The 18,626-nt window shown below is 41.3% G+C and overlaps 1 protein-coding gene across 1 annotated transcript in view; it reads right to left on the reverse strand.

Annotated features, from left to right (window-relative positions):
- The window catches only part of CLSTN2 (calsyntenin 2), a 1,124,690-nt gene that overhangs the window by 97,797 nt on the left and 1,008,267 nt on the right, over nt 1-18,626 (reverse strand). The window contains 1 exon segment of the mRNA XM_040349061.1: nt 6,084-6,246. Coding sequence (XP_040204995.1) covers nt 6,084-6,246 — 163 coding nt within the window.

Here is an 18,626-nt window from a genome sequence, read left to right on the forward strand (position 1 = left end):
GGAGCTAGCCCCGCGGTGAGATCCCTCGCTGCAGCGCGATCGCTGCCTCTGGAGCGCCGCCGGGTCTAGGTCCCTCCATCCTCCTCCGGGTCAGATCCGTATCGTGGGCCGCTCCTCCCTCCGACGTGCGTGCTTCACGTGCACCACGTCATCTCCGGTCGCTAGTCCCCGTGAGCCAATCAGCTTCTAACTTCAACTTGTTTAATTAAGCTTTGAGCAAAAAAAAACTGGAAGCTGGATGGTTTCTATGCAGAGCTGCACCAGATTTTGCACGCTCCAGTTTTAGTAAATCAACCCCAATACGACTGCTTTTTACACTTTCCCAAAACTGCACAAAAAAAAGAAGAGGTCCTCACCTGGTTGTCCTATTGTACCAAGGGTAAATATCCCTAAGCATGGAATAAGAAAATTACAACTAATAGTCTGCAAATGTACTTAGTTTACTCAAGATTCAATGTCATCCAGGTAATTTACAATTTATTCTTAAAGAAATCAGGTTGACCAGTATGGATGTGGAAAGTTAATCTACATCTACCCTCAATGATGTGGGTTTGGAACCCTGTTAGAGTTGCCGTAAAGTAAACCATTTTTTTTTTACATCTTTAACTTAAATAAATCTGGCTGAACCTTGTGACCTGGATCTCTCTGTGCATTTTCTCTACTTCTGCACTATGGTCCATATCACCACAGAATTTCATATTGCTATTCTTGGCAGCCTTCTTATGTATTTATTGTCCCTCATAATTTGCTCATATGCCACAAAGAACAGTTCTTATCCTCTCTATAGCTTCCCCTTGAACATGCCCTGTCCATTTACAGGTAATTTGGGAACTTTGCGTGTTTTCTACTCAGGAATGGTCAGTGTTCCAAGCCCAAGCACCAGGTAGAAACCAAAGAGATCTGTTTTACGTGCCTTTTCACACACCATATCAATTTTCCTCTTTAATGTGATAGTTTTCAAAGAAATGTGTTGTTGTAAATTCTTCATTATTGGCACATAATAATATCATGTTTAAAGGCCCCACATAAAGGGACCATTTATTTTCATAGAGTTGGGGTTCTATTCAGCAGGCTTCCTAAAGATAGCTTACAATTTTGTGTTGCTCTACAACCTGTATACATTCCAAAGCAAACAAGGGTTTAAATCCAATGTCACCACTGCTCTTTAGCTACAAAAATATAAATACAGTAATTTAGAACAAAAATAAGTAGGCATTGGCATTTGAATACTTCATAGTTTTGCAGTGCTCAAACAGGCAAAGGGAAGAAGGTGCCATTTTTTTTTAAAACAAAACCATGGTGAAGTGAACAATAACAAAGTACGGTTTTTATAACTGTGTATGGATGGGGGACTTTCTAAACTTTGAAAACAACATGCAGCCTTTGAAAACCACACACATTGCATGTTTTATTTTTATAACTAAAATCAAAGAAACTTGCAATGGCTTTGCAAAGATATAAGGTGTTTATAATGGTACTAAACACATCTGATTAGAAAGGCTGCCAGTGGTACAGTGAAACACTTATGAAGATAGAACCTCTCTTTAATGTGAGCTCTGGAAGTGACTTGCCCCCTTCATCCTCCCGTTAAGAATCTCTAACAAAGAGCAACAGAGCAAATTCGAGAGATCAGTATTACCAAGTAAAAATCTTTAGACATGCATGCCTCTTCAGGCTCTTTTGTAATTTTCTACTTTGAGAAGTGGAAGACACACTACCTTGTAGAATAGCAGGTAGCATAGCATATTACCTTACTTTTGGACCTGGTCACTGTTGAGAACCCCCAACTAAACCATTCCTGAATTGCATTTAGGAGATTCTTAATTGCCTTATAGGAGTGAGCAGATCTGCTTGGGTTCAATTTTCAAACAGTTTCACAAATCTTGCTTCATTACCTTTACAACAAACCCTATTGAATCTTGTTCTTCAAATCCAGCTATTTCTAAAGCAAATAATTAAGTCATTATCAAACAAAAGGCATGGAAAGTCATGCACTGCAGGGATTTTACCAATGCAAAAAAAATCTCTCTCTCTACACACAATTGTCAGCGCTACCTAAAGGCTCCAAAAAACAATGACGATATGGCTGATGTGAGCCAACATTTATAATGAGTAAGCTGGGTAATCTATTATTTTAGATTATTAAATCTTGTGACCCAGCTGACCAGAAGCAAAGGCAATTCACTGCATTATAGGTTGTTCCTTATTTTAGGCAGCGAGCCTAAAAATTTGCCATGAACCCATGGTTGTGGTAAATCTGAACCTCATCCCTATTCACTTCACAGTGAGGACATCCTTAATCCCTGCCAAGAAATTAGGCTGCTCTTACCTGGACCCATTCTAGCCCCTAACTCTAACTAATCACTGGCGTAATGCAAGAAACTACCTAAAATGGCCCTTTACTCATCCAAATCCACAGTCAAAGCACATCCCAGTCCTAAGGCATCTCTCTTTTCTGTGTATAGGACAGGGGGTCCTTCAGCAGGTTTATTAAGGTGTTCATTGCATGATGTGGACACTTCCGTTTGGCTGCCAAGTAGTAGGGACCTCTCAGGATCCAGGGAGGGGGCCTCAGGGGTGACAACAGCAAAGGGGGACCTCTGGGGAATGTGTCAGGCCCAGAGATGGGCTTTATTAGTGTGAGTCTCTAATGTTGTGTGATCAGTAGGCTTTAAAATATTGTGTGATTGATCTTGTATTGCCTTTCCATTGTAAGTGGTAATGATGTTTTTACTGCCATAAATGTCTGTAGTGGGTGCTAAAACACAATATACCTTTCAAGGATGAGCATGTTTTATCTGTGGGGATTGTCTAATTATATTGTGTAAAATTAGCTATTGACCGTGGGTGGATGAATAAACAAAAAAAGTGTGACATAGAGCACAGATGTAACCTGAACATTTCCTTAAAGGAAAGGTATGGCCAAAGCTATTTTGGGTATACTTCTTCTGTAGGTCACAGGAGTGCAGTTTGTTCTACAATCCTGTGACACGTTTTTAGTGAACAATGCACTAAAGTCTGCTGTTGGCTGATGTCAGTCGGTCCAGGCTCTGGAAAGATCCCAACCACATGGTCAAGATCCACTCAGATGCCTGGACTTGCTCCTGGCTCACCCTGGGTCAGCCCATCCTGCCCCCTCTACAGTCTAGTTCTCCAGTTAGAGCTGTAAGGGTAGAGCAGAGAGCCGATGACTGAGGGCTCTCTGCTCAGAATGAAAGGGGAGGGCTGAGTGATAAGTGGTGTTTAATCATTTAGTTCTCACTTCAGAGCCAGCGGATCGATGCTGCATTCACCTACTGTAGGAGAGTAATAATGTTTGTTTTTTTGTATGCCCATACTTTTCTTTTAATTTTGGACAAAGCAATCTACTAAAATAAAAATAAAATCCAATGTAGATAAGCTCTAGAATGCTTGTGAACCATTAGCTAATACTTGTCTTACTGAGGCACATACACATGTCCGATTAAGGGTGCACTCACCCTGGACACGGTTCACCCCCCTTCTCCGGTTCATTCGTGTAGTATGAGTGATCAAAACCATTCCTGGAAATTGTAAAGCATACCATGCTCAAGACCACTTGCAGCAGGTGATCCTGGGCATGGTTCACTTGTGGCCTGATACAGTTTTCTTCAGTATGAGCAAAATACACGCATAAGCATAGCACTCTTCATTGTTGACTGAGCACAGAAGCAGGGATAACCGTGGTTTGGTTGGCAGAGGTGATCATGTAAGTGTGGCCAGAAACAGTTGCTTTAGTGAAAATTGTGAGTACTGACTAGCAGAGGAGGTAAAGGGTAGATCTCTCCTCACTTCCTATCTCTGATATAACAGGGCAAGAAACTAAGGTAATGGGTGTCATACAATTTGATAGATTTTTCAATTTTATTTCACCCTTTCCAGTTTCTCTGATTGCCTACTAGATTTACCATAAATCAATTTGTTAGTGATTTCCTCCCTTTAGAAAAGGGTATGCGAAGAAATACCTCTACCCCAGGAAGAATCTATATAGGTTTTGACTAGAGTTAGGCTTTAGGAGCTTGCTAAAAAGCAACACTCTGTGGTGCTGATGATGGTAAGCCATGTACTAGAACATCTATTACACTTTATCACAAGTGCATCATTGAAGCAGCTTTTAGAAAGCATTTTGCCCATACTTTCAATAGTGAAAGAAATGTTTTATCTCTGTGAGAGCTTTACAGCCCATTCAAAATCTCTGTGAATTACCATATCCAGGGAGAGGCTTAAAGTGAAACTGTGAAATGTTAAATCATTGCAAGAACATACATACCGCAATCTTTTAGACTTTGTTTCATAATGAACAGTTAAGCGTACATTATTTAATACATTTTGCTTGTATTATTCTATAATTCACAGCACTGAAAGCATTAATTTGTGGGCATGCATTTTTCATCTGCTCAGGCTCGTGCATGGCTCAGGACAGCTGGAACTATGAAATCCTTAATATTCCCCTTCCAGGTTCAAACTCAAAGTACTACCAAATCATGCTGGGACCTACAAATTGAAAATTAAGCCATAACATTCTGTAACTGGTTATATTGTCTTCTTCATCTTAACATCTAGTCTATAAAATATTTACAACCCAATGCAAAACTACCCTTTACATTATCAGAACTGACAGTCATCTTGGCCTGTTTCCTAAACAACAGCTAAGCTGCAGCTTGGTCATAACATAGCGTGTCTGGATGGATCCAGGTAGGCTATACATTTTAATGAGACATATTTATATTGTGCTACAAACAAATCTAGTCACACTGATACTCCTGGGAAACCATTAAAACACGTTTATAGCTCTCTCATAATCCCGGCTGCAACACAACCTTCAAGGTACCTTTGTCAAAATTTTAATTTAGGCCATATACATTTGTTAAAATAAGTATATGTTTAAAATGATTTCAGTAGATCTGCTGAATTGTAATGGAGATACAGTATGAATGACTGCAATGGGTGATAAAAATGAGAGAGAAAAAAGGAAGCAAAAGTGAGTGAATCTGTTAGTATTTTCCAATCTTCTGGGATTATCTATAGCACGGCTGTACTGATTTTTAAATGACAAAGTAACATTTGTATCTAAATGCATGCATTTAGTTTTGTCCAAATTGTTGTGTGTGTAGTTTAGGAACACCCGACGCAAGCTGCAGCCAAGGTCTTGAACATCTGGGAGATTTGGAAAGTCACTGGCTCTCAATGCAGAGCAGGGCCCAGGTTCAGAATCTCACAGACAGAACAATTTTAATAATAATGTTGTGTTTTTAACATACAAAACTTGTTCACTTTAAAACATTACTGGTACACTTAAATTTTAGGTATAGTGCACAGGCATCTACAGTATTTAGGCAGATGTCAGGAGGGAAAGCAGGAAAAACATAATAACATAAAATATGGTCTTATTTCTTAGGTAAATGTATTGTATTGGAGAAATTACTTCACAAACATACTCTGGTGGTGCAAATCGTTGGCTCAAATAAAGCCAATTCATCTAAATACCTATAGTGGCTGAAAACATAGTGGCTTGACAAAGAAGAAAAAACAATGGAGGTGACACAGAATGTAATATCTTATAAAATGGGCTGACCCTTTCATCTTAATTTATAAAGTCTTTAAAAAGTCTTCCCATGAACATCTACTACTCCAGACTGACACCCACTCATCAAGGAATGTTTATATTTGCATACCTTCTCCCATGAGACAGTCCAGTGTCTAAATCAGGGTTGAGAGCTCTTGAGTGGAGTGCTGAGGAGCTGTGATGTTTTCAGGAACAAGCTTAAGTTAGAAGCCGATTGGCTACCATACACAGCTGCACCAGATTTTGCACTCTCCTGTTTTCAGGAATCACCCTGCTGGTTTTTTACAGCACCCTGCTGGTCCTCCCACAAGCTGTGGGCTGCCTGCATTGCATAGAAAAGCATGCCTCGCTGGTATAAAATACAGTATGTGATGAAAATGGATTTTTTTTATTTAAATCATTAATTCGTTGATGGGGGCAGGAAGACAAATTATAGGCAGATTAAACTTAAGTTCTAAACTTTTTTATTTGCTGAATAAAATACAAGTAGCAGACTTACCTTGCCAGCAAGCACCCACAGTCAGCTGCATTGCAATGTGGGATGGGTGAATTGGCCAGTCATTGGTCACCAGATATGGCTCATATGTTGATCCATCCATGTACAATGTTACCAGAGGGAAGTCTATGTTGATGACATAGTAATGCCATTCTTTATCACAAATCTGGAGGAGAAAAAACATAATAATAATATAATATAATAATATAGGAAATATGACTAAAAGTATTGAACTGGTAATAACACACTGGCTTTACAGTTAGTGAGTTAGTAAGGTTTTTACTTACAGTATATAGTTAGGTACACTATTTTATTTCATCTTACAGATTTTATAATGAACATTGTAAGTATTGAGACATAAGGAGCCCCCTACAAAATATTGTTATAAACTAAATTACACACACTGGGGTACATTTTAAGGATAAAAAATGAAGCCATTATGAACACCACTAACCAGGAGAAAGGAATATATTATTTCTATTGACACCATTTTCCTCTCGTTTGCAAGGTAAAAAGAAAACACTGAGATTCTGAAAACTATACTAAAATAAAAAGGAAGGCTACCCTTGCTGGCCTTCTTCTGAAAATGATAGTTGCCTGACATTCCATGACTTCAATTATTTCACTTAGTCATTGACTTAGTCACTTAGGGTTGATTTACTAAAAGAGTTAAAAATCTGGTGCACATAGAAACCATTTTTTTTTTTGTCAAAGCTTAATTTAACAAGCTGAAGTTAGAAGCAGATTGGCTACCATGCACAGCTGCACCAGATTTTTCACTCTCAAATTTGGTAAATCAACCCCTTATAGTCACTTACACAGAACAAGGATGAAAGCCAGTAAAATAAAAATTTAAAGTCAGAATTCCTGATCTGCATGTATGTTCTAATTCAGTGACCGGTGACAGCGATGACAGCTATGGAATTAGCACCTTTAAGGTGCCCGTCAGTACAGGGAAGAAATTCAGCTAAACCCTGTATGCTGTGGCTAAGTCCACTGACTTGTAAATCCTGTGGTTTTGAAGGAGCCAGGAGAAGAAAGCACACGGTAGAGGGATTACATATTTAACACACCTGAAAATGTAAAGAGATCCATAGACGATTCAGAAGGAACACAATACTGTAGGTCCACGGGAGCCATTCCCCCCATAAACACTGGCTGAGTTGAGATTTTTTTTCCCTACAACCACAGGTTGCAGGAAAAAATATCGTACCATCTATGGCTGACTTAAGTGCTCATGCCTACCACAATGCTCCTTAAGGTCATTTTCACTTTAAATGAAAAATGTCCCTCCATTGTTGTTTATATCGTTTGTACGGCCTATGTATCTTCATTCAGATTATAGGGCTCACTTTCATCTGAAAGTTACAGGATAACTAAAGGAGTTCAAATGCAGACAATGAAATCCTTTGGTCAAAGTATTTTTCTGATTTTTTTTTATATATAGTTGTGGGATAACAGCAGCCACAAATAAACATCAATAAGTCAAGATGGCAATGATATGTCTTATACACAGCATATTGTCCCCAAATGTTTCATATAAAATGTACTCAACATGTAAAGACTAGCCATATTATAGAGACAGGTGGGTAGAGTTACAAAAAAAATGTAGAAAAACACCCCAAAAAACAAACAAATAAAAAAAAACAGAGTTATTGCCAGGGGGTGATGGGGCTGGAGGGCAAATGACATTTACCCCCTGGGCAATTAATAAATTGTTGGGCTGTTACTCCTATGTGGAACTCATGGTAAATGACAGCTACTGGGTGTTTTATAGCCAATGGCTCACTGTTTAGTTTTGTGATCACAGAACCTGACATCATATTTGTATTGTTCTCATGTGGATTAATGATGAGTGCTAGAGGAATGCAAATTAAATATGTGGTGCTCATTTGTTAAAGGAAGCTGAATGACCAGAATTATTTGTACGGATTGCATTGTATTTGTTATTTTCCTTAGGTGAGAGCATATTATTTTCAAAGAGCAACAGTCATCTTTTTCAGCTCAAAAAGTACTTATTAGTTTACAATGTATCCTTCGTAATCCCTCTGTTTTAGCATATATACATTTAAACCAAAAGATCATCGTACACCATGGCCAAAATTCCTATGGTAAACTTTGCATGGGGGTCACATGCCTGCAGCTGCTTGAGCCATTCACTCCATCACACAAAGGCTGTTTCCAGCTGATCACAGCTGCACACAGGTCATCGGCACCCACCGCCACCTCTACCTCCTATGAGCTCCCCCATCTTAAAGCGGAAGCCCACAGCTCCTTCCTTAAAGCAGCTGAAGGATCAAATCCCAGAGACGGCTGCTGATAACATGGCCTCTTTCCAGCTCAACACTCACACCACAGGAGCCCACAAGGTTGTACAGCCAGAACTCTCCCCCTCTAGATCTGGTGAGCAGATTTTTCACCATTTACTGCCCCATTCCTGTGAAGGGGCAATTTTTCTGGTGAGGTTTTCTGCCCTGTTGGAGCAAGGTCTGTAGAAAGCCAGATTTGAAATGTTTCTACATTAAACCTCATTTGCCATGTAGTTGCCCACCCCATTCATTTGTTCAGATCTTCTTGCAAAGTTTTTGAAGAAGTTGAGAAGTTATTGCCCTGCTTAGCTTAGTATTTTCCGCAAATACATAGATTGAGCTCTTTATCCCATCCTCCAGGTCGTTTATGAATAAATTAAATAGGATTGGTCCCAAGACAGAACCCTGGGGGACTCCACTTTCCACTCCAGACCATTCCCAGTACTCTCCATTTATCACTACCCTCTGAACTCACCCCTGTAGCCAGTTTTCAATCAATGTACTCACCCCATGGTTCATGCCAACAGACCTTACTTTGTACAGTAAACATTTATGGGGAACTGTATCAAATGCTTTTGCAAAATCCAGATACACCATGCCTACAGGCCTTCCTTTATCTAGATAGCAGCTCACCTCCTCATAGAAGGTTAATATATTGGTTTTTCAGGAACGATTCTTCATGAATCCATACTGATTACTGCTAATGATACCGCTGTCATTACTAAAATCTTGTATATATTCCCTTATCATTCCCTCCATGAGCTTGCCTACAATTGACATTAGGCTAACTGGTCTATAATTCCCAGGGATGTATCATGACCCTTTTTTAAATATTGGTGCTACATTGGCTTTTCTCCAATCAGCTGGTACTATTCCAGTCAGTAGACTGTTCGTAAAAATTAGGAAAAATAGTCTGGCAATTACTTGACTGAGTTCCTTAAGGACCCTTGGGTGTAATCCATCTGGTCCCAGCGACTTATTAATGTTATATTTTTAAAGTATATTTCTAATTCTGTCCTCTGTTAGCCATGAGGTGACCCCTTTGACATGTCATGAGGATAAACATTGCAGTTTTGGTTACTGAAGCCCCCTGATTCCCTCGTGAAGACTGAGGCGAATAATACATTTAATACATTCGCCATCTCTGTATCCTTAGTAATCAGATTCCCTTCATCATTCTTTATGGGACTAATATGATCTGACCACCCTTTCTTACTATTTATGTACCTCTTGAGATTTTTTTTACTCTCCTTCCCTATGCGCACTTTGTGTATCATCTTAGCCGCCCTGATTGCACCCTTACATTTCTTGTTGCATTTTTTGCAAATATGGAATGCTGATGATGATTCCTCAGCCTTTTTTTTTGAAGGCCTTCTTCTTAGCTTTTATATGCATTTTTACGTTGGAGAAGCTTAACTATATGACTGTGTCGCGTAGACAAACCAGAACAAACCAGGCCAGAATATGTAAAACGTCTACGGGATCAAAGAACAGATCATACAAAAAGCCAAATGGGAGGTCATGACATCCAGATCTTCGACCGACCTATCTTCAGCCATGGTCCAAAAATACCACACATTCAAACCTCTTCTACAGCCCCTGCAGAATAAGGGGATTAAGCATTTTTGGCAGTTTTTATTTTGCCTGCAGTTTACTTACTGTGGCAAAACCCACTCTTTCTTCACTTTCTCTTAAGGTGAATTATTGCTACATCAACTGGGCCTGATTTCAACCACGCCTTCTACGTCACCTCATTGCTCCTCACCACGTCCAACTGGCTAGAATCCACTGCTCCCTTGTCGCCTTCACAAGCATCTCAACATCACCACTATTATGCCCTACCTAGGCTGGACAGGAAATAGCGGTGACGTTGGGACGCTCATGAGGGCACAAGACGAATGTTAAATTTCCAATGCCCATTTTACACTGATCTGTTGTAAGTAGACTTTTAATAAATTCCTTGCTTTTATTTTGAAGTTGAGCAAAGAGTTTTTCCTTTTCTCCTTTTCTCATTTGAACATTGGTCTGACTGACTTCTATGGACACTCTGAGAGCACTACCCTTGGCTTGTTTTCAACAATGGTTTCCACGAGAAAGTTGGAAGAGCTGAGATGACTCATACCTAATGTAAGGTTTAATAAAACTCACAGATGCGATTACAGACCTTGAATCTTGTCTTACTAGTCTAAACACTGGGTGTTGCACTGAATTGAAGGACTTTGCACATTTTATCACTAAATGGACTTTTGGTGTTCTGGTGTTTTATTTATATATATTTTATATGACACCGCAACACGTTTTTATATTTATTTTTGGATGTTGCTGTGTACAATATTGTGAGTGCTGCTGTCCATCTGATTAATTTAATGTTAAGCATATTTACACACCAAGCACATTATTTTCTTTTATACATAAACCACTTAAGCCCCAGACCATTTTGTTGCTAAATGACCGGGCCACTTTTTGCGATTCGGCACTGCGTCGCTTTAACTGACAATTGCGCAGTCGTGCGACGTGGCTCCCAAACAAAATTGACGTTTTTTTTCCCCACAAATAGAGATTTCTTTTGGTGGTATTTTATCACCTCTGCGGTTTTTATTTTTTGCGCTATAAACAAAAATAGAGCGATCATTTTGAAAAAAATAATAATATTTTTTACCTTTTGCGATAATAAATATCCCCCAAAAAGATATAAAAAAAACACTTTTTTTCCTCAGTTTAGGCCTATACATATTCTTCTACATATTTTTGGTAAAAAAAATTGTGCAAAAGTAAAAGTGTCTACAAAATAGGTAATAGTTTTATAGCATTTTTATTAATATTTTTTTTTACTAGTAATGGTGGCGATCTCCGATCATGACTGCGACTTTATGGCCGACACATCGGACACATTTGACACATTTTTGGGACCATTGTCATTTTTACAGCGAACAGTGCTATAAAAAATGCACTGGTTACTGTGAAAATGACACTGGCAGTGAAGGGGTTAACCACTAGGTGGCGCTGTAGGGGTTAAGTGTTCCCTAAGGAGTGATTCTTACTATAGGGAGTGTGGCTTGCTGTGACACGTCACTGATCGTGTTCCAGATGACAGGGAACACGATCAGTGCCAGTGTCACTAGGCAGAATGGGGAGATGTTGTGTTTACACTAACATCTCCCCGTTCTATCTCTCTGTGATACGATCGTGGGTATGCCCACGGCGATCGAGTCTGCAGGATCCGCAGGCGCACTCACGGAGATCGCAGCAGCCGTGCGTGCCTGCAACAACCGCTTCTTAATGGGGATGTCTATTTGCCTGCCCGTGCCATGCTGCAGACGTATATCTGCATGCGGCGGGCGGCAAGCGGTTAACCCCCCTGGCGGTATTCCAGAGTCTGACTCGGGGTGAGATTTTTGGGCTACAAACGGTAACCCCCCGAGTCAGACTCGGGCTCGCCTTGCTGAATCCACAGGCTTGGTTTACTTACCTTGTCCCTGGATCCAGCGATGCCACCGCACTGTGTGAGCGAGCGGGACCTCGCTCGATTCATACAGTGCCTCTGTGTGCCGCCAGATCTCCATTCCCTGCGTCGTTACGACGCACGGGAGCGGAGAACTGCACCAAATTCAAAAAGGTAAAGAAACACAATACATACAGTATACTGTAATCTTATAGATTACAGTACTGTATGTAAAAAAAACACACACCCCCCTTGTCCCTAGTGGTCTGCCCAGTGCCCTACATGTACTTTTATATAATAAAAACTGTTCTTTCTGCCTGCAAACTGTAGATTGTCCATAGCAACCAAAAGTGTCCCTTTATGTAAAAAATGGTTTTAGAGCAGCTAGAAAACAGCGATAATAAATTATAATCACTTGCAGAATTGTGCGATAGCGATTTGTGGGAAAATTCGTCATAAAAAAATAAAAGCAATGACAGCGATAATTCTGCAACTGAGCAAATTTCAGTGATTTTTAGTTGATTACATTATTGAATAATTTTTATTATAATTATATTATTATTTTTTATAATTTTTTATAATTATTTATTATATTATAATTTATAATTTTGTTTTTAAAAATAATTCATACCCGGGATGCCTACTAGACTCTTGTTTGGTCAGATTTAAGTGAGTTATTCCTAAGAATTACAGGCCTACAGTATAAAACGCCAAATTTCCTTGCAAATAATGGTACTGCTTTCAGCACCCTTTTTCTGAAATAATCATACCGCCAGGGAGGTTAATGACACTAACAGGAGATATCTCTTGCTGGTGGGGGAAATTGATGGAGCTGGAGTAATCTTTATGCCCCTAATGCTGATCAGCTGTAAATTTTTCAGTCCCAATTTCAGACTCTATCACCGCATTTTGTTGAATCCATATTTTTGGGTGGAGATTCCAACATAGCTTTGGATTCTGTTCTGCATAAGTCTAGGCCCCTGGGCTCCCAGAAAATATGCCCTTCAAAAATAGGCACAAATTTGTTCAGTTGCTTCACCAATTTTATTCAATCGAATGTGGACATGTGGAGGGAGTTTAACCTCTCTAAGAATGATTTTACCCATTAGGCCTCGTACTCACGACTGAACATGTCCACTGAAACTGGTTCGCGGACCAGTTTCCGCGGACATGTCCGACCGTGTGTAGGGCCTAGCGGACAGTTTTCCGGCCTAGCGGACAGGTTTCCAGTGGACAAAAGTTTCTTAGCATGCTAAGAAACTTGTCCGCTGGAAACCTGTCCGTCGGACATGTCCGCTGGTTAGTACGTCTAACCAGCGGACCGAAATCCCGCGCATGCGTCAAATTTATTCGACGCATGCGTGGAAGCATTGAACTCCCGTGTTAGAGAACGTTGGTGTCTTCTACGTCACCGCGTTCTCTGTCCGCGGGGATTTTGGTCTGATGGTGTGTACACACATCAGACCAAAAGCTCCCAGCAGACATGTCCGATGAAAACGGTCCACAGACCGTTTTCATCGGACATGTCTGCTCGTGTGTACAAGGCCTTACTCTCATGTACCCTGTTTCTCGCTTCCAAAATGTTGGAGATTCCCTGGTCTGACCACTCCCCAGTCATTGTGGCAGCCTCTGCTTTACGTGTGCTTAATATCCTTCATAAAGATTAACCAAATCCCTATTGAGTAATTCCGCTGTATGCTTTGATATTGAATTACATTTACCCTAAGTTCACACCTATGCATTTTTAGTGCGTTTTGCAGTTTTCAGAAACACACTACAGTTCATTTAACATGGTTTCCTATGGTACAAGTTCACATCTATGCGTTTTGTGGCCGGTGCATTTTTGAAAAGGGTCAGGGACTTTTTCACGCATTTTGCGGGTAATAGACTTTAATGGAATCGCACCAGAAACGCAAGTGTTGTGTTTATGATGCAATTTTTTATGTGTTTTGCAGTTTTTACTTTAACGTAACAAGGGGCAGACTCTCCGGGTGATGTCATCGAATGGCCATACCCCATGGCTATATAAGAGATGCCAGACAGCGGTTGACAACACAACAGAGGAAGAAAGACACAGAAGAAGATTTTTTTTTAGCAGGTAACCGGCTACGAGGAAGAAGACAGCAACAAGAGAAGATAGAACAAGAAGACAGATTGGGGATAAGACAGCACTGGGAGGAGACGGCAGAGGGAGAAGATGGCACCCTTGAGAGGTGGCGGCTGGGAAAAAATGGCAGAGGTAGAGAAGGCGGTGGGAGAAGACAGCTCAGAGCTATTTTTAAAAAAAGGACTTCTCAAAAACCGGCTTTTTTTTACATTTCACTGTTTTTTTAGGTGAATGGGTATGGGTACGATGTACTCCATTTGTATAAGGGGTGGGATCTTAAACGGGGGCTTCCAGATTCAGATAAGCCCCCAACCCGCAGACCCTGACAACAACCGGCCAGGGTTGTCGGGAAGAGCCCCTTTTCCCCATCAACATGAGGGCAAGGAGCTTTAGCACCCATCCCTCCTATGTTGAGGGAACGCAGCATGGTATGGTTCAGGGGGGCGCTCGCTCTTCCCCTCCCTTTCCTGACCTGCTGGCTGCTTGCTCGGATAAGGGTTTGGTGGTCCCCCTTCGGGTCTAAATGGACTGCCATTTTTTTTGTGTTTTTTTGCTGGCAATTTTATTTACATTTAGCTGTCAGCGGGGGAACCCTGCTGACAGCTGATGACTCATCATTTGTTAAGGACACAGCGGTCAGATTCCCGACTCCCTGCTTAGCAACCAGGTATATACATGTGTTAACAGTGGGTTTAAGGGAAAAAAAACAGAACACACAAAATGCATGAAAACTGCATGCAAAAACAAATAATAAAAATGCAAAATGCACTTCAAAACGTGCCTGAAAAACGCATGAAGCACAGCCACATAGATGTGAACCTAGACTTAAAGGCATTTTTTATGCATAGCGATCAATCACATACTTCCCCTCAAACAAATTGAACAGCTCAAAAGGCTTTGGTCAGAGGCATCCTCATCCAGCTGGTTTCTAGGAATAAAAGGAATTCAGAAGCTCTCATCTGCCAAAAAAGAAGCTGACTTGACAACCTTGCTCAAAGAACATAAGGCTAATCCTCCTCTTGATTTACAGAGCAAAACAGATTCTTTCTGCACAGAAATCAATCTGTGTCTAACGACTATGGTGGAAAAATACTTTAGGTGGACTGATGCTAAATTTTAACAGCACAACAATGTTTGTGGGGGGGAGGTGGAAATAATATGAAAATGGGGAGCAGGGGTCGCAAAAAGCAGTGGAGTCCACGAGGATCGGCGTGATGTCACTGGAATCCCTAAACATAAAGCGGTAGATCCACAAAAGGATTACGCCGGCGTAATTTTCAATTTCCTGCGTCGTATCTTTGTTTTGTATCCACAAAACAAGATACGACGGCATCTGGGTTCGATCTGACAGGCGTACGTCTTAGTACGCCGTTGGATCTTAGATGCAAATTTTCGGCGGCCGCTAGGTGGCGTTCCCGTCAAAATCCGTAAATTAGCTAGTTACGGCGATCCACGAGCGTACGTCGGCCCGGCGCATTTTTTTCCATCGTTTGCGTTCGGCTTTTTCCGGCGTATAGTTAAAGCTGTTGTTATGAGGCGTACTCAATGTTAAGTATGGCCGTCGTTCCCGCGTACAATTTTGAATTTTTTACGTCGTTTGCGTAAGTCGTTCGTGAATAGGGATTTGCGTAGAATGACATCGCTGTTGTAAGCATTGGCTTGTTCCTGTTAAATTTCGAACATGCGCACTGGGATACCCGCACGGACGGCGCATGCGCAATTAAAAAAAAATGTTGTTTACGTCGGGTCACGACGTATTAACATAAAACACGCCCCCATCACTTCCATTTGAATTCCGCGCCCTTAACAAACAAAAAGTAAGTTACAGCGGCGTAGTGTATCTTAGATACGCTACGCCCGGCGCATTAATGCACCATTGTACGAGGATCTACCCCAAAATGTGATGCAGCATGAGTATAGTTGTTGGGGGACAGTATGCTGTAATAAATCATATATATTGATTAAATCTAATAAAGGGGCTGTTAGTAATGCAAAAAGGAGGAAGGCAATACTAACAAGATGATATATATATCCAAAAGTAAGGACAAACAAAAAAAAAACAAATAGTTAAGCAAAAGTTCTAATTCCGTGGAGTATCATAAGCATGATATAATGAAAATCATGATGGTAACTTACTTAGACTTTCCACTTGTGATAAGTGCCCCCTGCAGTGATGTGGAGTCTGGCTGTGCAGCAGCCAACTAACATCACGTTTAGGTCAAATAAATCAGTCTATAATTAGTCATGTCACTGGGGTCCTTATTGTACTTGTGTATAAGACTAATAAAGGCTTTATTTGAGTCTGTTTCATGTGGGCAACCCCCCTGAAAGGCGTTTAAATATTTCTGCAAATGTGGAAGTAAAATTGGAGCACTATTCTCATAATACAAGGCCTCGTGGATCGATTAGCTTGCTTCCGGACCATCTCGGGCTTGGAGGTTAATTGGGCGAAATCATAAGCTCTTAACATTAATATGCATGAGGATGCTCTACGGAGCCTAAAACATCATTATAGTTTTTCTTGGCAACCTAATTCTCTAGCATGTCTGGGGATTAAATTTACTCCCACGGTGGCCTCCTAAACTGTTGTGGGACGTAGAGTAGAATTGTGGTCATCCATTGGCCATTTATCTTGGAACCAACTTGGTACCAACTTATGCAACTGACTCCATTATACTCCTGATTTTACATCTCTTGATGTGGATCCCCTCGAGAACCCGGTGGGAAATAATCTGAACTACCCTATGCTCCGATGGAGCATACACACGGTCAGAATTTCCATTCAATGGCTCACATCGGACTTTTGCTGTCGGAATTTCCGATCGTGTGAACGGGGCATTACTTGCTTTCCTGTTTGACCAATGCCACTGTGCCTGTTATGGTCTGTGCCTTTCTTATGAAAACTTCTAATACAAATCTTGAAACAGAACTTTGCATACACTTTCTTTAGCCCGTAGCCTGCAAGTTTGTTGTATTTGTTTTACAGGCTTAAAATTCTGAAGCCCTGTACACACGGGCCAGAATCTCGTCAGGAAAAAAACGCTGTTTTTCCTGACGAGATTCTTGGCAAGAATCTCTTGCTGCCCTAGTATACAGACACTCCATTTAAAAGAACCGCGGTTCTTTTGACTGGCAAGAACGCAGTGACGTCATCGCGTACAACTAGCATGCGCTTGTCACATTCAATGCCGTCACGGTCATCTTGCTTCACCCTACCTATGCCTAGGAAGCTACAGCGCATGCGTCAAAGACGAGAAACCTGAAAGCCTCATACACACGCATGGTATACTCGGCAAGAAAGCTCTGCCAGCAGTTTTCTTGCTGGCTCTTGCCGAGTGAACTGAGCGTGTGTACAAGGCTTGAGTCCTCCCATGGTTGTTACTAATCAAATGTGTTTTTTTTCTCTATGAAAATGAAACAAGCAATCCAATTGGTCACTTTATCTTCACTTTGAAAATCTTGCGGTCCAAGTGTATGAGGGAAGAACTTTTTAAAACAATAGCAACCAATGAAACTCACATAAAGAATTACATTTGTCAAGCTGTCAAAACGTTAATTAGTCAGACACTTTGCTAGTTAAGGATTTGTAAACTTGAGGTGCCCACAGTAATTGTGGGGTAGATTCAGGCAAGGACGCGCACTACTACGGATGTGCAGCCTACCGTTTTTACGCTACGCCTCTGTAAATTACTTGATCTACGCTTCATTCACGAAGCATTTGCTCCGTAATTTGCGGGGGCGTTTCGTAAAAGTGGCCGGCGTAAGCGTGCGTAATTTAAATGATCCCGTAGGGGGCGTGGATCATTTAAATTAGGCGTGTTCCCGCACCGAACGTACTGCGCATGCTCCGTCGGGAAAATTTCCCGACGTGCATTGCAGTAAATGATGTCACAAGGACGTCATTTGCTTCGACGTGAACGTAAATGGCGTCCAGCGCCATTCACGATTCACTTACGCAAACAACGTAAATTTCGAAAATCGCGATGCGGGAACGACGTGTATACTTACCATTGGCTGCTCCTCCTAATAGCAGGAGCAACCTTACGCAGAAATCGACGAACGCAAACGACGTAAAACTCGAACGCCGGGCGCGCGTACGTTTGTAAATCGGCGTGAGTATGCAATTTGCATACTCTATGCTGACCACTACGGGAACGCCACCTAGCGGCCATCGTAAGAATGCAGCCTAAGATACGACGGCATAAGAGCCTTATGCCAGTCATATCTTAGGGGTAGATTCATGTAGGGCGTGCACTACTACGGATGCGCAGCATACCGTTTTTACGCTACGCCTCTGTAAATTACTTGATCTACGATTCATTCACGAAGCATTTGCTCCGTAATTTGCGGGGGCGTTTCATAAAAGTGGCCGGCGTAAGCGCACGTAATTTAAATGATCCCGTAGGGGGCGTGGATCATTTAAATTAGGCGTGTTCCCGCGCCGAACGTACTGCGCATGCTCCGTCGGGAAAATTTCCCGACGTGCATTGCAGTAAATGATGTCACAAGGACGTCATTTGCTTCGATGTGAACGTAAATGGCGTCCAGCGCCATTCACGATTCACTTACGCAAACAACGTAAATTTCGAAAATCGCGATGCGGGAACGACGTGTATACTTACCATTGGCTGCGCCTCCTAATAGCAGGAGCAACCTTATGCAGAAATCGACGAACACAAATGACATAA

Source organism: Rana temporaria, chromosome 4 (assembly GCF_905171775.1).
Source record: "Rana temporaria chromosome 4, aRanTem1.1, whole genome shotgun sequence".
NCBI lineage: Eukaryota > Metazoa > Chordata > Amphibia > Anura > Ranidae > Rana > Rana temporaria.